This window comes from Girardinichthys multiradiatus, chromosome 4 (assembly GCF_021462225.1).
Source record: "Girardinichthys multiradiatus isolate DD_20200921_A chromosome 4, DD_fGirMul_XY1, whole genome shotgun sequence".
NCBI lineage: Eukaryota > Metazoa > Chordata > Actinopteri > Cyprinodontiformes > Goodeidae > Girardinichthys > Girardinichthys multiradiatus.
Genome location: NC_061797.1, coordinates 33,104,675 through 33,126,243, shown reverse-complemented (window position 1 = coordinate 33,126,243; position 21,569 = coordinate 33,104,675). Strand labels below are relative to the sequence as shown.

Below are 21,569 nucleotides of genomic sequence, written 5' to 3'. Positions count from 1 at the left end.
TAATCTGTCTTGGGGGGGCCTGGATGCCTGAATGGAGGAGCCCGTCCCCCCTCGGCCTCCCCCCGGCCCGCCCATTGGGGCCGGGTCTGGACACAAATGGATAAAGCTGTGGTGAATTTAAACAATTTTCCCAAATTTGTGCTCTGGACTGATGGAAATCGCTATGTATGGTGAAAAAACTAATGCTGCAAATCACTCTGAAGACCTCACCCCTATGGTTAAACATAGTGGTGAAGGTATCATGCTGTGGGGATCATTTATTAAGCAGAGGCAGGGAAGGTGGTCACAGTTAATATAAACATGGATAGAGCTAAATACAGAGAATTCCTGGGAGAAAACCTGTTAGAGGCTTCAAAGGACGTAGGACTGGAGTGTAGGGTTCCCCATCCAGCAGCAAAACAAGCCTAAATATAGAGCCAGAGCTACAATGGAATGGTTAAGGTCAAATCATTACAAGACAAAGTCCATATCAAAATATATTTAGGTCTTTGCAAGATTTGAAAACTGATGTTTATATAAGTTCTCCATACACCTTTATAAAGAGGAATGGACAGAAATTAAAGTGTCAAGATATGCAAAGCTAGTAGAGACATACAAGGCACTGACTAAAGGGAGCTGAAAGCAAATGCACACCACACAATTCAGATTTGCATTTCTTTCCAGTTTACAATTCTGCACTATTTTGTGTTCTTCTATCACATAAAATCCCAATGCTTTAGGATCTTGTCTTTATTGATTGTGGTTATAATGTGATAAATAGTAAAAGTCTCAAGAGGTAAGAAAACCTTTAGAAGCATTGCATGTGTTCTTTACAAAGAAAGACACTATCTGGAACCATAAAAGGGCTGGCTTGGTTTGAAACAAAAACAGTTCGTATCTAATCAAAAATACTTGACCTTCTAAGAGTTTCAGAAAAAGTCACTATTAATCTAACCTTGGGTAGGGCAAACTGACCAGGGCAGAAAATACTTAATGTAAATAAGGTCAATATCCTAGAACTTAACACAAACAGTTACACTTACTGTATATGCAAACATCCCCTAATTCAAGTCTAGTGCCTTTAAAACTTATTTAACTCAGAAGGTTATTTTCCATTTGCAGTTCTTGCTTCTGGGGTGACAACAGCCTTAGGTTTTCTAAGACCAACATGAGACCAAAAGCAGGAAGTGTTATTGTTTTCAGCCATGTAAGGTCAAATCTCCTGCCGGTGTCGGACCACGGCCGCAATGAGGGCAGCACCTTTCCCGCTGCCTTCCTCTGACGGCAGGAAGGTCACATCGCACTGAGGAGCCATAACTCTCACAGTCTCTTTTAGGACCTGAGAGAAACTACAAGGAGTGACAGAGAAAATAGAGCACTGAGGAGGCAGCTTGAAGAATTCAACAATGCACAATTCACACAACAACAGTAACAGAGTAACTCACTGTGGATGCAGTTTGTACAGAGCCCCATCTACCCCCACAGTGATGCTCAGACGGTCCAATCTACGGTCTTCTCTGATCTTATCCACCACTGCCGCCATTCCTGCCCCACACAGTTGAGCTGCGCGACATGACACTGCTCCACACACCTGCACAACAATGAGGACCCTTATCGTTATTGCAACAGTTACCAGCTGAGCCAAACAATACCACAGCTACACAAAAATTATTACTCAACATAAAGATGAGGTTGTACAGTTATTTTCCAAAGCTAAAAGAAAATCAACTTTTAACTCTCTGCTATTCGAGTTAGTTTTAAACCCAGAAAAAGGCCAATACTCCAGTTTCAAGTCTTTTCTTTGTGTTGCTTAGTTTGGCTGGAGCATAAAATTTGAATATATTAAAATACAGTCTGGCTTTACCAATGAGGTAAGGCTGAATATAACATAAAACAACATACAGAGTGAACTTATTAAGTCATACACCTATAAACTGTGAAGAGAGGCCTGTCATCTTTGGGTGTGAACTCTAACACACCTGTGGAGTAATTAGGAAACCCAATGAAAGTCTGTGTTTCTGTAGCATATTTGGACATATGGATTTTTTAAATAAATTTTAACCCTCCATTTTCTATATCCGCTTCTTCCACACAGGGTCGCGGGGAACTGGTGCCTATTTCTAGCGCTCTACAGGTGAGAGGCGGGGTACAACCTGGACAGGTCGCCAGTCCATCCCAGAGCAACACAGAGACACACAAGACAAACAACCACGCACACACCCATTCATACCTAAGGGCAATTTAGAGAGACCAATTAACCCAACAGTCATGTTTTTGGACTGTGGGAGGAAGCCAGAGTACCCAGAGAGAACCCACACATGCACGGTGAAAACATGCACACTCCATGCAGAAAGACCCCTGGCCACAAGTTGAACCCAGGACCTGCATGCTTCAAGGCAACAGTGCTAATCACAAGCAATTTTAACCAAATTAAGAAATTGAAGTTATTTGAATAAACAACAAAAATGATTTAAACAAATCTGTAAAATGTAATAAAAACATTATGTAATGTTAGGACTGAATTACTCACATTTAAAAAGGCTAAACTCATAGATAGGTGTCTCACATGAGGTGCACAAGATTAAAACAACAGTACTCAGCATTTTGAAGGATGTCTGCTTTGTTATAACCATAGACATTTAGTGTGGTGTGCTCCTGATTGTTGAAGTGAGAATAAACCCCATGGTGGGATCAAAAGAAAGAATACTAGCGTATTATGAGTGTGGTCTAAAACAGTTTAAAATCCACCATTCCCCTGTGAAATAGTCCTAAAGCTGAGAATATTCAAGGCAACTTCCTACATGCCCAGGTCTCTCCATCCAAACAAGTTCATCTTGAGAGCAGGCCACAAGATGCTTAAAGAGGTCTCCAAAAACACTAAAATGCCATCAAGGGGCCTACAGCAGGCTACTGCTACTGCTGTTATTAAAGTGCAATGAAAGGAGGAAACTGTTGCTCTCATAAAAAACATGAAGGTCAATATAAAGTTTGCCTGGAAAAATCTTTGCACTGATGAGCCTGAAACTGAATTGTTTTGACACCAAGGGCCTCATGTATATAAGAGTGTGCAGCTTTCATACTAAAAGTTTGCACACACAAAAATTTAGACGTACGAAACCATGTATAAACATGTCAGGGCACACAATGCCTGCATACATCTCAGTTTGCAGTGAATTGGGTGCAGCAGCACATGGCGCTTGAACTGCACAGTCCCTGCCCATTAATACTTAGTAGTATTAATAGCCGGAAAACACCCACCACGTATCAAAATAGCCATGGCAGCAGTCAAAGAACCAAATCGGTTGCTTTCGTTGGAAAAACATTAAGAGAGACTGTCTACACAACATGAGGGATGTCTGTAGTGAATTACAGCAAACCAACAACTTCTTGGATGACATCAGCTACTCGAACCTGGCTGAAAATAAAAAGCGCTGTCTAGCTGCTGCACTGGGCTCAATCATAGCTCAATGCTGATCATCGTAAAGTATACCACATCATTATAATGACCTGAATATGCCTCCTATACTTCTATTAGGAAGACTGTCACCACACACACTATGTGAAGAACTTTAAATCTTTACAACCATTCAGGACGTCACATAAAAAAATAGAAAATCACCTAGAATCCCCCATCGTGCATGGAGACTGATTGAGGCTTGTTCCCAACACAACTATTATAATTAGAATAATTATAATTATTTTTATAGTATAAAGGAATCATAAGATGAGGATGTCAACGTGGTACTGCATTTGTTAGACACATTTAAGCATTGAAAATACAGGGGTTGGACAATGAAACTGAAACACCTGTCATTTTAGTGTGCGAGGTTTATTGGCTAAATTGGGCCAGCCTGGTAGCCAGTCTTTATTGATTGCACATTGAAACCAGTAAGAGCAGAGTGTGAAGGTTCAATTAGCAGGGTAAGAGCACAGTTTTGCTCAAAATATTGAAATGCACACAACATTATGGGTGACATACCAGAGTTCAAAAGAGGACAAATTGTTGGTGCACGTCTTGCTGGCGCAAGACAGCAAGTCTTTGTGATGTATCAAGAGCCACGGTATCCAGGGTAATGTCAGCATACCACCAAGAAGGACGAACCACATCCAACAGGATTAACTGTGGACGCAAGAGGAAGCTGTCTGAAAGGGATGTTCGGGTGCTAACCCGGATTGTATCCAAAAAACATAAAACCACAGCTGCCCAAATCACGGCAGAATTAAATGTGCACCTCAACTCTCCTGTTTCCACCAGAACTGTCCGTCGGGAGCTCCACAGGGTCAATATACACGGCCTGGCTGCTATAGCCAAACCTTTGGTCACTCATGCCAATGCCAAACGTTGGTTTCAATGGTGCAAGGAGTGCAAATCTTGGGCTGTGGACAATGTGAAATATGTATTGTTCTCTGATGAGTCCACCTTTACTGTTTTCCCCACATCCGGGAGAGTTACGGTGTGGAGAAGCCCCAAAAAAGCGTACCACCCAGACTGTTGCATGCCCAGAGTGAAGCATGGGAGTGGATCAGTGATGGTTTGGGCTGCCATTTCATGGCATTCCCTTGGCCCAATACTTGTGCTAGATGGACGCGTCACTGCCAAGGACTACTGAACCATTCTTGAGGACCATGTGCATCCAATGGTTCAAACATTGTATCCTGAAGGTGGTGCCGTGTATCAGGATGACAATGCACCAATACACACAGCAAGACTGGTGAAAGATTGGTGTGATGAACATGAAAGTGAAGTTGAACATCTCCCATGGCCTGCACAGTCACCAGATCTAAATATTATTGAGCCACTTTGGGGTGTTTTGGAGGAGCGAGTCAGGAAACGTTTTCCTCCACCAGTATCACGTAGTGACCTGGCCACTATCCTGCAAGAAGAATGGCTTAAAATCCCTATGACCACTGTGCAGGACTTGTATATGTCATTCCCAAGACGAATTGATGCTGTATTGGCCGCAAAAGGATGCCCTACACCATACTAATAAATTATTGTGGTCTAAAACCAGGTGTTTCAGTTTTATGGTCCAACCCCTGTAGGTTGCACATATATTGAATGAAAAAGCTTTCTATTCACAAAAGCATAGTCTCTTACAGATGGGGCCCTTGTAGCAATGAGTGCAGCCTTAGCTCTGAGTACATTCAGAAATCAGCTTCTTGGTGCAATGAGAGCCACAGTTTAGGGGAACTTTATATATCTGAGGAACATACGGATGAGGCCGACCCATATGGCTGGTATGGCACGGCTCAGGGATGATTGCTAAATACTCGACCTATCAGTCAGCTCTGGTTGAAAGGACCGCAGTGTAGTGAGAACTTGAAGTGGCACCGGTGATGCACGGTTCCTCCTAGTTTCCCACTGTAACACTGGGGCCAGCTCTGTGCAGCGCTCCATAATAATTGCCCTGGGCAATCTAAACCGGCTGATAAGCTGTGCCTCATCATATGCCAGCAGGCCAGTACGACCTATGAAAACACGCTCCCTCCAACTTCTTCCATCGGTATTGTCCTCCAGCTGTGCCAGTTGCTAATATTTATGTCCAAGACTGATTCATAGACCAGAACCACTCAGCTATCTAATGGACTATTCAATTAGCTGTTTGTGCCAACATTTCCCTATCAACCAAGCCGAGAGACAAAGAGTCAGAACTGCACACAGAGATCCAGATGGTTCAAGGGGTTGTGAAACAGACCGATATTGAACCCAGTAGGATGCTGGAGTATCAGGATAGAACCCATGCATGCATGTAAAAAAACAGAGAAACTCCATGCAGAGAGGCCACCAGCTGGAATTTGAACCCAGCAACCTCTTTTTTCAAGGCATCAGTGCTAACAACTGTGCCACCCGAAGAAAACAACCTCTTACCCAAATTTTTGCTTTGAGTTTAAAATGAGATATACGCATCAGAAGGCTGAAAAATCTTTCCATTAGGCTTCTGGGAAACCTACAATGCCTTGCGAACGTATTCGGCCCCCTTGAACTTTTCAACCTCTTGCCACAACTCAGGCTTCAAACATAAAGCTATAAAATTCAAATTTTTTGTGAAAAATCAACAACAAGTGGGACACAGTCATGAAGTGGAATGAAATTTATTGGATGTGTCAAACGTTTTTAACAAATAAAAAACTGAAAAGTGGGGCGTGCAATATTATTCGGCCCCCTTGCGTTAATACTTTGTAGCGCCACCCTTTGCTGCAGTTACAGCTGCAAGTCGCTTGGGGTATGTCTCTTTCAGTTTTGCACATTGAGAGACTGAAATTCTTGTCCATTCTTCCTTGCAAAACAGCTGGAGCTCAGTGAGGTTGGATGGAGAGCGTTCATGAACAGCAGTCTTCAGCTCTTTCCACAGATTCTTGATTGGATTCAGGTCTGGACTTTGACTTGGCCATTACAACACCTGGATACATTTATTTGTGAACCATTCCATTGTAGATTTGGTTTTATGTTTTGGATCATTGTCTTGCTGGAAGATAAATCTCCGTCCCAGTCTTAGGTCTCTTGCAGACTCCAACAGGTTTTCTTCCAGAATGGTCTTGTATTTGGCCCCATCCATCTTCCCATCAATTTTGACCATCTTCCCTGTCCCTGCTGACGAAAAGCAGGCCCAAACCATGATGCTGCCACCACCATGTTTGACAGTGGGGATGGTGTGTTCAGGGTGATGAGCTGTGTTGCTTTTACGCCAAACATATCGTTTTGCATTGTGGCCAAACAGTTTGATTTTGGTTTCATCTGACCAGAGCACCTTCTTCCACATGTTTGGTGTGTCTCCCAGGTGGCTTGTGGCAAACTTTAAAGGAGACTTTTTATGGATATCTTTGAGAAATGGATTTCTTCTTACCACTCTTCCATAAAGGCCAGATTTGTCCAGTGTACGACTGATTGTTGTCCTATGGACAGACTCTCCCACCTCAGCTGTAGATCTCTGCAGTTCATCGAGAGTGATCATGGGCCTCTTGGCTGCATCTCTGATCAGTCTTCTCCTTGTTTGAGATGAAAGTTTAGAGGGACGGCCGGGTCTTGGTAGATTTGCAGTGGTCTGATACTCCTTCCATTTCAATATGATTGCTTGTACAGTGCTCCTTGGGATGTTTAAAGCTTGGGAAATCTTTTTGTATTCAAATCCGGCTTTAAACTTCTCCACAACAGTATCTCGGACCTGCCTGGTGTGTTCCTTGGTCTTCATGATGCTCTCTGTGCTTTGAACAGAACCCTGAGACTATCACAGAGCAGGTGCATTTATACGGAGACTTGATTACACACAGGTGGATTCTATTTATCATCATCAGTCATTTGAGACAACATTGGATCATTCAGAGATCCTCACTGAACTTTTGGAGTGAGTTTGCTGCACTGAAAGGAAAGGGGCCGAATAATATTGCACGCCCCACTTTTCAGTTTTTTATTTGTTAAAAAAGTTTGACACATCCAATAAATTTCATTCCACTTCACGATTGTGTCCCACTTGTTGATTCTTCACAAAAAATTAGAATTTTATATCTTTATGTTTGAAGCCTGAAATGTGGCAAGAGGTTGACCAGTTCAACCACAGACCCCATCATGTTATGTTTTCAAATTAAAGATGAAGCAAAACTAGAACAAATTGTGAAAACTAAGGATAACAACAAAATAACTAGGACATGTATTTTATTTTTACTATAACGGTACCTATTGCTCTGAACCTTCTATTTATCTATCAAATACTAGTTTCCAAGAGGAGTTAAGATTGTTGGAGTCATTTTCTGCAAGAATAATACCACAGATAAGTTTGTTGCTCCATTCCTGTAACGGACGTTCCGTAAAAAAAAAAAAAAAAGAGAATAATTCCTTAAAACCTTAATATGTTATCATCTATGGTATATCATATCAACGTATCTGTGATCTCAACATATTAAGAATAATCTCTTCCAAGAGTGTATAAATATCAAATCTATAAAACTAGATTTTTGCTGCCACCTTGTGTAGGGCTGAGCTCGTTTAAAGATGCACTCAAGTGAATAAGGAAAACTAGATATCAAAAAGTGGAAAAAGTTTAAACTCTTGAGTTTTTAACTTTTAACAGTTAAATATAGGCTTTAAATGTTATGCGCAATATTCATATAATCATATGCTGTCTCAGCACCATGACCAACCACTTAATGAAACCTGTTCCAGTTCCCTGTATATATTCATGGCAGTATGGTAGTTTAGATTTAAGTCTTGGTAGAAAAATACAACACTTGTGATATAATATGAGTTCAAAGTCTCTAAAGGTACATTTTTTCTTGTAGAAAAAACAAATATGGTTGGGTTAAATCATGTTCCCTCCAACAGCCATTATCTTCTAAACATGGCTAATTAGCTCACTGCTTTTCTGTTTCCTACCTCTTTGACAATTATACTGTCGTCACAGGTGCTGTGTAGCCCCAGCTGCTGCAGAATAGACCTGACCTGCAGCAGAGCCAAGCGATCACTAGGCAGAGGAAACACAAAGCAGTAAACCTTTAATACAGAACAAAAGAGCTCGGGAAATACCTGAAATATTCATTAACAGATTTTGCTACCTCTCTATTTGTGACAAATATTTAGTTTCAAATATCCCAGGGGTTTTTAAGGTTTCACTGACATGTCCTTTGAACAGGAGACTTCTTCTGGTGAGATCCAGTAAAACCTGTCTAACGATTTCACCCAGATACATCCCACTGGTCAGCTTTTCAAACCTAAACATGAAACAGAAGAAAATAACATGACATGCACATCAAGAAACATGCTTCACATGTCTCTCCTGCTTAAAGGACTAAAATAATGAGGATTATTTGATAACCTTTGTTTTCCAGGGTTTACTGACTGTATATCCACCTCAGTGTCATAAGGTGTGATGATGTCATCCAGACAGCGGTCATCACCCAGACCGCCCCACTCTGTGTTTATACACATCTTTGATTTTTCAGCCGTCCCGTCTGACTTCACTGCCTCCACTGCAGCATTCTGCCAAGAGAGAAAACAAATAAAAACAAAAGTATGAATATACAGGTCCTTCTCAAAATATTAGCATATTGTGATAAAGTTCATTATTTTCCATAATGTCATGATGAAAATTTAACATTCATATATTTTAGATTCATTGCACACTAACTGAAATATTTCAGGTCTTTTATTGTCTTAATACGGATGATTTTGGCATACAGCTCATGAAAACCCAAAATTCCTATCTCACAAAATTAGCATATCATTAAAAGGGTCTCTAAACGAGCTATGAACCTAATCATCTGAATCAACGAGTTAACTCTAAACACCTGCAAAAGATTCCTGAGGCCTTTAAAACTCCCAGCCTGGTTCATCACTCAAAACCCCAATCATGGGTAAGACTGCCGACCTGACTGCTGTCCAGAAGGCCACTATTGACACCCTCAAGCAAGAGGGTAAGACACAGAAAGACATTTCTGAACGAATAGGCTGTTCCCAGAGTGCTGTATCAAGGCACCTCAGTGGGAAGTCTGTGGGAAGGAAAAAGTGTGGCAGAAAACGCTGCACAACGAGAAGAGGTGACCGGACCCTGAGGAAGATTGTGGAGAAGGGCCGATTCCAGACCTTGGGGGACCTGCAGAAGCAGTGGACTGAGTCTGGAGTAGAAACATCCAGAGCCACCGTGCACAGGCGTGTGCAGGAAATGGGCTACAGGTGCCGCATTCCCCAGGTCAAGTCACTTTTGAACCAGAAACAGCGGCAGAAGCGCCTGACCTGGGCTACAGAGAAGCAGCACTGGACTGTTGCTCAGTGGTCCAAAGTACTTTTTTCGGATGAAAGCAAATTCTGCATGTCATTCGGAAATCAAGGTGCCAGAGTCTGGAGGAAGACTGGGGAGAAGGAAATGCCAAAATGCCAGAAGTCCAGTGTCAAGTACCCACAGTCAGTGATGGTCTGGGGTGCCGTGTCAGCTGCTGGTGTTGGTCCACTGTGTTTTATCAAGGGCAGGGTCAATACAGCTAGCTATCAGGAGATTTCGGAGCACTTCATGCTTCCATCTGCTGAAAAGCTTTATGGAGATGAAGATTTCATTTTTCAGCACAACCTGGCACCTGCTCACAGTGCCAAAACCACTGGTAAATGGTTTACTGACCATGGTATCACTGTGCTCAATTGGCCTGCCAACTCTCCTGACCTGAACCCCATAGAGAATCTGTGGTATATTGTGAAGAGAACGTTGAGAGACTCAAGACCCAACACTCTGGATGAGCTAAAGGCCGCTATCGAAACATCCTGGGCCTCCATAAGACCTCAGCAGCGCCACAGGCTGATTGCCTCCATGCCACGCCGCATTGAAGCAGTCATTTCTGCAAAAGGATTCCTGACCAAGTATTGAGTGCGTAACTGTACATGATTATTTGAAGGTTGACGTTTTTTGTATTAAAAACACTTTTCTTTTATTGGTCGGATGAAATATGCTAATTTTGTGAGATAGGAATTTTGGGTTTTCATGAGCTGTACGCCAAAATCATCCGTATTAAGACAATAAAAGACCTGAAATATTTCAGTTAGTGTGCAATGAATCTAAAATATATGAATGTTAAATTTTCATCATGACATTATAGAAAATAATGAACTTTATCACAATATGCTAATATTTTGAGAAGGACCTGTATTGCCTTTATCTTACTCATCTTCTAAAATCTGCTTCTTTACCTCATCCTCCTCCCCTTCTAGTTTCCCTTTGTTTGTGTTTGTGCTGCCATTGCTCTGTTCGATCTTCTTGATATTCTTCAGTTCCTCCATGTAGCAAAGGTTTGAACCTGTCCCTAAACCACAGAGTGCCAACAGATTTTAGATTTGTTTTTTTCATTACCTTTAGACTATTGCACCAAACTTTTGACTGTTTTTCAATAGAAATACATCATATCAGCCATTTACAATACTGCTTCTTCATATGGTCCAGTTGAATCCAGAGAGTCCGTAGCTACCATCCACCTCCTAGTTACTGTCACATACCTGCAATCATTCCAATTTCACACTGAGGATCCTCATAGGCGCAGCTCATCATAGTCCCAACTGTGTCATTGACTAACGCAACAATGTCCAAGTCAAACTCCTGAAGGCATAAACAAACACCAGCAAACACATGGTGAAACATGGTGATAGCAGCATCATGCTTTGGTGATGCCTTTCTACACCAGGGACAGGAAAGTCAGAGTTGTTTGGAAGATGGCTAGAATTAAATACAAGATAATCCTAGAAAAAAGGTTGCAAAATACTTGAGGCAGGGGCAAAGGTTAACCTTCCACCAAGACAACGACCCCAAACATACAGTCAGAGGTGAAAAAAATGGTTTAGATCAACGCATAACCATGTGTTAGAAAGGTCCACCTGAAGTTCGGACCAACATCCAACTGAAAATGTTTGGCCAGCCTTGGAAATTACTGCTCTCTGTCTAATCAGAACTTGAGTTATCTTGGAAAGAAGAATGAGCAAAAACGCCAGTCTCTAGATGTGCAAAATAGGCAGAGATATAGCCCAAAAGCAAAATTTAGTTTTACAAAGGCTTAAAGCTTAAATTCCTAAAAAGAAAAGACAAAATCTGAAAAAGTTCCTGGTATATGAATACCTTTGCCAGGTACTCTCATTGCATTTTACATATTACAATTTCTGCAGAATGTGTCTTTATATGTGGATACACACAAAAAACCAGCAGCACAGTATTTTAAAGGCTTTATTGCCTATTTAACATAAAAAAGAATGCTTTTGCTATATTGTAAGAGTTTGTGGTATGTAGACTCACGTTGCGTCTCTTGATGGCCTCTCGGAGCATGCTGACAACATCCTGACCGACACAGTCTGTGGCCTTGAAGCCCTTGGTCCAGCTCACCAGCGTGCCCTACAAAATTATGTAATCAATGCAACCATCTATTTACTTGTAAATTTAACCTAATCTAACAGAGCTCAAACTGATGTGGGTACACCTACTGTATCAATGCCAGACTGCTCACAAGGGAAAGAGAAGGTGAAGCCTGTAGGAAGGCGAGCTTTCTTCAGCCCCATGTAGTCCAGGAAGTCACAAACACACTGAGCCAAGTGATCAAATAACTGAGGGCAGTCAGAGAAAAAGATTTAAGAAATTGAACTTAAACAGATTTTTTTTTCTGCTGAGACTTCTTTGCACAAACTGGTATACAACAGTCTATTTGTCTGCACAGTTATTTTGTTTGGATCATTTAAATATGATGGCACAAGGCTCGTCTTACCTCCTCTCCAGTTCCCTGCATTATCTCCAGTGGAATGGTGTAAATCTTATGGTAAAGTTGTGATTTCTGTCTTTTAAATCTCACAAGCATAGCTCTGAAGTTTGTTCCTCCCAGATCCAAAGCAAGGTATTTTCCACGCTCTGAAAAACAAAGGAATTTCATAAGGACTGGATTCTGTTTCTAGTTGAAATGGAGTAAAGATTTAACTATGTAGGATTGAACTGTCACTGTTCAGTTGTTCACTGTCTGTTTGTCCTTTAGAGCATGTGAGGTGTCTGAGTAAAGCCGGGTTTGTTTTCATACCTGTGCCGTCTGGTGTGTGGTAAACAAAGGATGGAAGCATCTTTATTGTGCAGCCTCTACTCTTCAGCCCATCCTCCAGCCCTTCCCTCATCCTGGACTTCACCAGCTGGAGCTGCTGTTGCTTCAGTGGGAAGAGTGACAGAGCCTCATCCACCTGCAGTAACGGAGTGTCAGATCTCAACAATACCAAGGAGGATTATACTTGGTTCAGCTGTGAATAAAATTGTTCAAACACAATTAAACACATGAAGTTATGCAGTCTCACCCTTCGCCTCTGTGATGTCAGACGCTGAGCGACTGCTGCCACAAGGGCAGCACCTTTGCTGCTGCCGCTCTCCGAGAGGACAAACCTGACCTGACAGTCAGGAAGCAACCGCCTCACCACTTTATGAAGGCGTTTAGAATACCTGTAGATGAGCGGAAGTTTGTGGGGAAAAAAAGCTCCAATATTTAGGAAAATATGATATGATTCTGAAGATACACACTGCCTTGCAGAAGTATTCTCACCCCTGGAACTTTGCCACATTTTGTCAGGTTACCACAATCTGGTTATGACAGACCAACTCATAGTGATGCATAATTATGAAAAGGAAGGAAAATAGTTCAAGCATTCCATTCAAAAAAGTGTGGTTGTCACTTTTATTCAATCCCCCACATTTGGATACCCCTAAATAAAATCCAGAGCAGTAATTGCCTCAAGAAGTCAGCAATTTAACAAATACAAACTGTGTGCAATTCACTCCCAGTGTAAATACAGCTGATCTGTGAATGCCAATGAGTGGCAAAAAAAACTATCACAGGCCATCATTCGAACACACCATCTCATCCATGAAATATAGTGAACATGTGAAACATGTTGTTGGGGGTTGCTTTTCTTCAGCAGGGAGCTATAAACAGACCAGTCCTAGAGACTGCAAAAGACTTTGGACTGGGGTGGAGGTTCTACTTCCAGCAGGACAAGGACCCAAATCGTACAGTCAGAGATACAATGGAATAGTTCAAAGTATAATTATAAAAACTGATGTAAAGCTAGTAGAGTCAAACTGGAAAATTCTGCCAGCTATAAGTGCAGCAAAAGGTGGTTCTACAAAGTAAAAACAAATTTATGCCACATTTTTCAGATTTGTATTTGTAAAAAAAAAAGTTTGAAAAGTTATAAAATTCAAATAAAATCTAATAATGTAACAAAATGTGAAAATGTTAAATAAATACCATTGCAAGGCATTGTATGTCATGTAAACTCAGATTCCTGTACACCTTTATAAATATTAACAATGGTACCTGTCCTGATGACAGATCCTAAAATATTTTATATTTAGCTATGTCAAATCTAACATAATTTTCTGTATGGGTTGTAGCTGATAAATATTTCCTTGGTATTTTCAGGTCAAATCAGATCCTAAGTTTCTGAAAATGTAGTTCTAATTATTGTATGAAAATTGGTATTTTCTGTGATTTTGTATATTGATCTTCCATGTCTAATTTCTTTGCTGCCATTAATTTATCTGCTTGAAAGAATGTAAATTTGAAGTCTCCGTGAAGACTTACTGTGGGTGTGTTTTGTACACGGTGCCATCAACTCCTATTGTGATTCTTAATCCTCTCAAATTTCGGTTCTGCCGGATCCGGGTTAAGATAGCTGTTAACCCTGCAGCCACCAGATTCGAGGACCTGAAGGAGACGATGGTACTGACTTGCTGAACAGCTATGCAGTCGTCAGGTGAAGGGCTCAAATGAAGGTGAGTCAGGATGTCCTTGGTGTTTTTAAGACCACTTCTGTATCTAAAGAAAAAACAAAGAGAGTTCTCACAGTTGTCAGATGTTGTAAGGCGCAAATATATAGTCAGCTTACTCCTCCATTGCTGCCACATCTGCAGTGGTTATCTTCCCTTTGGTCCTCAGAGCGTCTGACACATGCCCATCAAACAGCAGTCCCAGTTTAGCCATCTTTAACAAAACCAGCCTCACCAACTCACCCAGATACATCCCACTAACCATCTTCTCGAATCTACAAACATCATCAGAAAAAGCATTTGGGAATATAGGTGAAAAGGGTTCATGTGACTCCCATCCTGTTGAGCCTTGTCATGACAGAAGACAAAACAGTTTCTCTAACATTTGTTTTCCAGGGTTGAGGGAGGCGGCATCGACATCTCTGTCAAACTCTGTGATGAAATGATCCAACGCGCCATCATCTCCAAACGCCCCCCACTCAGTGTTCACGCACATCCGGCCCTCGTCTCCCTCCACTAGGTCGATGTGACGCAGCTCCTCCATGTAGCAGGCGTTGGTGCCAGTTCCTATGCACAAACACACACATTACACCTTTATACAAAGCCTTGCATGCCTTTATACCCCTTGAAGTTTTTCAAGGTTTGTTACATTACAGCCTCAAATTACATTGTAAATTATTGGGCTTTAATGGGATAGACCAACATAAAAAGTGCATATTTGGGTAAGGGTAGTAAAATAATACATGTTTTCGAAGCCTTTCACAATACAAATCGTGTGCAATCTGTTCCCCACAAGGTAAATCTGATGCAATCAGTTGCTACCAGAAGTCACCTAATTAGTAAATAGAATTTGCCTGCGTGTAATTTAATCTCACTATAAATGCAGTTTTTCTGTGACACATGGTGGAGGCAGCATCATGCCAAATCCGTGTAAAATACACTGAGGTCTGTGCTTATAACAGGACCGAATGTGAATGATACAGATACTTTTGCAAGAAATTGTACTAACTATATTTTACTAACAGCATAAAAAACAATGCCATACTGTTCCCCTTCGGCAAAGCCCACTAGAGGGAGTTGGTGGAGTACCAAAGGTGCATTATAGCTGATATGTTGTAACAGGATAATAATCTGTGAATTATTTTTACACCATTACTAGTTTCTTACTTTTATTTTTGGCATATATATTTTTTTGTATGAATTGCAGTCTACAATTTTCTACAGACCGTGCAGGAAGCAATGTAAAGATACCCCATCACAAGTAACAGAGACGGGATCTAGCCTGGAAAATCCAATGAACATAACTAGATAAAATTAAAATCAGGAAAAACTAATTTATTCACTTTTTTTTCCTCATTCTGGCCCTAAGGTTAAAACCTTGATATGACTTTGATAATAGTTAATTTATTTTATCAGCCTTTTTATGTCTATTGATACAACTGCATCAAAACTTTATAGTATATCTTGTTCTTAAATGGTAAGAACAAGTTGCAAATGAAACACTGGGTAAGTGGTTCATACTTCAACGCAGCTGCAATCCACAGTCTGTGATGAGTAAAAACAATGTGAATATTTTTACCAATGATGAGTCCTACTTCACAGCACTGGTCATCAAATCCACAGGTCATCATGGTCGCCACAGTGTCATCAACCATCGCCAAGACCTCTATGTCCATATCCTACAGGGTTCAGGAGTGAAAGACATTAGACTACCAGCCATGTAATGGAGGATGCTTTTACTTGGCTATAATGCTTTACCATACAGGAAAAATGTTTTAGAAAGTTGTAATATTTTGGCATAGAAAACAACTGTATCCAGAGCAAATTAACTGACCTGACTGTCATGAAATATGCATTCTTTATTTGTAAAGTAACAATGAAGAAAACCATGTATCTTCATTTTTTGTTTTCTTGTGAAAATCAACTCTTTCGATCACCCTTCACATCTATCTGGGGACTCATTGATACATTGCCAGTCAAAAGTAACAAAACAAAAAAAGCATGAACTTTCACTAAACAGCATACATTTACATTTACAAGCATTTCCAAAAAATTGAACTTTTCAGAAAATGGAAAATTTTCTGAAAAGTTCAATTTTTTGGACACAAAAAAATAGTCCAGGTTCCAATCCATTCTTTAGAGTCATGGTTCTCAGACTGAGGTACAAAAAAATAATGTTAGGACGTGGGTTGGCTTTATTGGTATTTGGAGGAAATTTTGCTATCAATGATTAACAAGGTAAATACAAAGCTAATTGAATGAGTTATGGCGCAAATAAGCATAAATAGCCCCAAAGTTCTGGCAAATGGGTCTTTGCCTTAAACAGAACCTCAAGGAGAGCCGCACTGGAACTCCCAGGATAAACTAAGCAAACGAGTGAAACAGGAACAAGTGTTGGTGGCAAAAGCTGTGATCAAATTTCACCTGTAGATGAAATTAGGAAGTGTTATGTGTGGGAATGAGATTAAGACAAATATTAACATGATCTAGTTAGATATCAGAAATCCAGATGGGATTTGTTCATTGTTGAGCCCAGTGACTGAGCAAACCACTATTTGTAAAACAAGCAAAGAGACACATTTCGTTTATTTTATTTACAAAAGAAAGCCCAGGTTGCTTTCATACCACCCATCAGCTTGTCTGCGATGTTGGTTCTGGTCTCTCTTGTCTTCCTCTTGACAATACTCCATAGATTATGTATACGGTTTAGGTCAGCAGAGTTTGTTGGACAATCAAGCACAGTAGCAATAAATGACATGGCTCCCCAAATCCTCACTGGCTGTGGAAACTTTACACTGGACCATATGAAGTTTGATGTCTGTGCCTTTTCACTCTTCACTGAGCCACAGGCCTGTCCTTCTCCTCTTACCCTAAGTAAGATGCCTTTGAGGTGTTCCAGATTAAGGAATGGCTTAGCAGGTGTAGCCTAGCTCCTGAATGGGCTTTGCTGTGGATAGGCTTTGTATAGATTGCTTGTGCAAATTTGTGCTTCGCTTTTTACTTCCACTTGACATTCCTTTAAGATGCTTGGATACAGGCAGTCAAATCAACCTGATTCTTTAGCCACGATCTTTTGTGGCTTATGCCGTCAATGACTGTGTGCTGGATAACTGTCAAGGCAGAAGTCATCCCCATGATTGTGTAGGCCATAACATAACATTTCTGCACGTTTGTTTTAGTTTTGTTTTGATGAATTTTAAAGGTGGCGCATGGAGTTTGCATGTTTTCCCTGTGCATGCGTGGGTTCTCACCAGGTACTCTGGCTTCCTCCCACAGTCCAAAGACATGCCTGTTAGGTTAATTGGTCTCTCTAAATTGCCCTTAGGTGTGTGTGTTGTTGTTTGTGTGTTGCCCTGCGATGGATTGGCAACCTGTCCAGGGTGTACCCAGCCTCCCACCCATAGACTGCTGGAGATAGGCACCAGCTAGCTTCCCCATGACCCACTATGGGAGAAGCAGTATTGAAAATGACTGACTGACTGAATTTATGTTTTCATCAGCATTAAGCCATATCATCCAAATTTTAAGAAATAAATATTGCTTTGCATAAAATAAATCTACACGATATGAGTTTTTTTTTTTATTGAATTACTGAAATAAATTCATTCCCTTGATTATATTCTAATTTGTTGAGATGTCTTGTTCAATAAATCAAGAAACATATTGAAAGTTACCCTCAAGAGAAACATCATATAAAAAGGCCAGTAGCTTTCTCTGGGGGCTTTTATGAACAATGGCATTGATGCTTAAAAAGGTAGCAATGGATACTTGCGTCGTACCCCAGCTCTGTCAACGGCTTGTTTGAGGGCCTTGACCACATCTTTCCCCTGAAGGCCGCGAACTCTGTAGTTCTTGCACCAGTTTAATAATAATCCCTGCAGATCAGAAAATCATGTGTTACAGGGATGAACATCTGATCCTTACTGCTAAAAGAGTAAATAACACTGTAGAAATCATTTGTGAAAAGCAGATGTTTGGCTGGAGGATGTCCTACCTGATCCAAACTGGGGTGCTCACAGGGGAAGGAGAACGTAAAGGCTAACGGATGCTTTTTCTTTGGACTGATGTTCTTTTCATGCAGGAAATCCTTCAAAGACTCTGAGACATGGTCAAATAACTGCAGATGAGAAATCAGACAAAGGAGGGGGAAGTGGAAAAAGAAGAAAAACCTTTAACTCCTGTTCTGTTTGCAACCTAATCAACATTACATTTTCTATTTGTTTTTTTGTTTTTTTACCTCATCAGCTCTCCCAACCTGCAGCTCCTTTGGTATCAGATAAGTCTTCTCCTCCAGTTCCACTCCTCCTTTCCTAATTCCTACATCCTCTCTGACTTTAACTCGGAGAACCTTAAACTTGGAGCCTCCAAGATCTAGAGCCAGAAACTGTCCTTTCTCTGCATGTGTGAACAAAATGTAAGACAGAGAAAAGGTCCAGCGCCTGCTGTTGTTTGTGTCTTATATATACAGCATATGTATATTTATATGAAGATGTATAACCTGATCCATCGGGAGTGGAGCGGACTTGTGTGGGCAGCATTTTCACAGCTGCAGCTGCAGTACTTTCTGCTGAAAGCCCCTTCTTCATTTCAGCCAGGAAACGCTTTGAGATGTCAATTAACTGGTCATCGTGGAGACGCATCGCATGCAGGAACCTGTCCACCTTTAGGGGGAAAAAACAGGGGAGAGACCCAGCTGAATAAAACTTTATTTTATTATTTTGTTTTAAGATGAACACCACGTGCAATCAATCTTCTGAAAACAAAAAGAGTATGGCACAACTGCAAAACTTATAAAGCACGGCCATGTGTATAAACTGACCGGCCAGGCAAAGAGACGGTTATTTAGAGAAGCAGCCAGGACACTTAAATTAACTATAACTTAGGGTAACTAGAAGCTGCAGAGATCCATGTCTCAGGTGGAAACTCTGTGTGCAGGACAGCTGTTTGTGGAGCAGTCTACAAAACTGGCCTTTCTGAAGAAAGCCATAAAAAGTCATGTTCGCAGTTTGCCGCTCTGGTCAGATGAGTCAAACACAAATAATGAAAAAAAAAAAAAAAAAACACTGAACACACCATCCTTAAGATGAAATACATTGGTGTCTGCATAATGTCGCTTCCCTGTCAGCAGGGACAAGGATGCTGATCAAAGGTAATGGAAAGCCAGATGATGCTAAATGCAGGGCAATTGGTCACCTTCCAGCAGGGCAAAAAAGCCTAAACATACAGTCACAGCTTTAATGAAATGGTTTAGATGAAAGCATGGGTTAGAATGGCCCAGTCAAAGTCCAGACTTAAATTCAGTGGAGATGTGGCTTGAAAAGAATTGAAAATTGATGTTCACACACACCACTATTCAATCTGACTGGGCTTGAACTATTTTGCAAAGAAGAATGGGCAAACATGACTTGCAGCTACAATTGCAACAAATGATTGTTTTAAAGTGTAACCACTAGAGGGCGACGAATCCATAGCCACGCCACACTTTTACCTTTTTTTGGTAAAAATAAAACAAAACAATTATTTTTCTTCAACTTAACAGTTATCCACTACTTTGGCGTAGTCTTTCACATAAAATCCCAATAAAATACACTGAAGTTTGTGGTTTTAACATGGCAGAATGTTAAAAATATTGAAGAGGTATGAATACTGTATTTTGATATTTATTTATATTACTGCATATCAAATGAATAATCAAACTATGACTAGCTTTCCTCCTTTTTTCAAGAATTTGTGAGTTTAAGCATTGTTCTTTCTACTCCTTTTAGACTTCTTGTACTAGAAAAGCAGATTTCTGCACAGCCACACTTATTTTCGCTCTAACTAAATTTAATCAGAGAAGACACAATTATTTAAATAATACACAGTAGGAAAGGTAGTCATGACTCAGAAAATACTGAGCCATTCATTTATTGTCATAAACAAGAAACAAATGACTACTTTATTAAATGTCGAGTCCGTATAGGCGCTGAATATTGCCAAGTGAAAAGAAAATACTTGGTTGGAAATCTCAGACAATGCAGAATAAAAATGTGTACATAAATTTAAAAAAAAAGTATTTTTTCACTTAAATTCAATTGTTTTAACTATCACATCTAATGGTGCCTTTAACAGCTAATAAAGACATTAGTAGGAGCTTAACATCTACACAGGTTGATTTGGAGGCATAACTTGTTCTCAACCGAACTTTGACTGCTGTTGTGATTTTATGAAACAATATCTCACTATCCAGTGCAATTGCTAATGTGCTATCTCTTCTTGGCTTTAAACTGGTTCATCATTACTGGGAGTGTCAGTACTTTGTCCCTGTCAGACCAGCAGTTAAATGAATGTCTGCAGCAGCACTGTGAGAGAAAGGCATGTTAATCATTGGTAAGGACCAATGGTGACACAGTAACTATATTACCTTGTTACAGTTCATCTTTATCTGTTGAGTTGAATTTCAGTAAAATGGCATGCATGTAAAACAACTTTAAGGCAAATGTAAGGAAAAGTCTCTGTAATTTGAGGAATATTCATGTTGGTGGTGTTTGAGGTCCATTGAGAAACCCAAAACAAAGAATTGCCTGTTTAATTGTACACAGCAAGAAAAGGAAGACTTAAATCTTTGATCAACTTGGCATAATTTGAATCGAACAGATAAAGTGATGCAATAATTACATTGCTGTGCTACATCATTAAGATGTAAACAAACAAAATGTGTCAACCCATGTAAATCGCATTGGGTTGACTCCTACCTTCTTAGTAGGATCCTCCTGAAGTTTGGAGAAGAACAATGAAACAAGATGAACAGCCAACATCTTTACAGTCAAAACAGGAAGCACAGAAACTGTGAGTTTATCTATGAGCGTGCGCCCGTCAGTGTGCAAAGCAGAGAGAGAGAAATCACCAAACTGAAATGATTCAAATAAAAAAATCTATTCAATCAATGCGGTCCCTGTACATTCTCGGAGTTGTGATCAATCTCTGCACCAGCTCAATGATTAACAAGACACCCTCCCATTATCGCCTACCTGCACACTCACCATCACCTGTGGCCCATTCCTGCCCTCCTTTCAGGAGTCATTATGGAGTACGGATTACTTTTGCATGATTTTCTCCTGTTAGATGCAGGTTAAATTCAGTTTAATGAATAATTAAGTATTCAGTATTTTTCTTCGTCTGAATTTTCTCAGCACAATTTGTTTTTTGTTATTTTTTATTTTAGGCAGTATTCGTGAAAAACTAAATTGTGTAATACCATGCAACAATACTTAAGTCAAAATGAAACCAAAAGAACGGGAGGAACAAACCTGCAAGGAAAATAGTTTCATATTGAGATACCCTACTATTAGTAAA

General features: G+C 40.4%; 1 protein-coding gene across 1 annotated transcript; it reads right to left on the bottom strand.

Moving 5' to 3' along the window:
• Positions 1 to 239: 239 nt before the first annotated feature.
• On the bottom strand, positions 240 to 21,446 carry LOC124866714 (hexokinase HKDC1-like). Its single transcript, XM_047362624.1, has 21 exons — positions 20,969 to 21,446; positions 18,733 to 18,895; positions 18,472 to 18,629; positions 18,229 to 18,351; positions 18,014 to 18,109; positions 15,814 to 15,913; positions 14,618 to 14,801; positions 14,354 to 14,509; positions 14,050 to 14,283; positions 12,767 to 12,908; positions 12,502 to 12,655; positions 12,199 to 12,338; positions 11,921 to 12,040; positions 11,736 to 11,831; positions 10,949 to 11,048; positions 10,646 to 10,758; positions 8,787 to 8,950; positions 8,527 to 8,682; positions 8,348 to 8,435; positions 1,425 to 1,570; positions 240 to 1,328 (listed from the first exon to the last, which is right to left on the bottom strand). The coding sequence occupies exons 1-21, from the start codon at positions 21,029 to 21,031 to the stop codon at positions 1,193 to 1,195; spliced, it is 2,832 nt and encodes a 943-aa protein (XP_047218580.1). The 5' UTR covers positions 21,032 to 21,446; the 3' UTR covers positions 240 to 1,192.
• Positions 21,447 to 21,569: the final 123 nt, after the last annotated feature.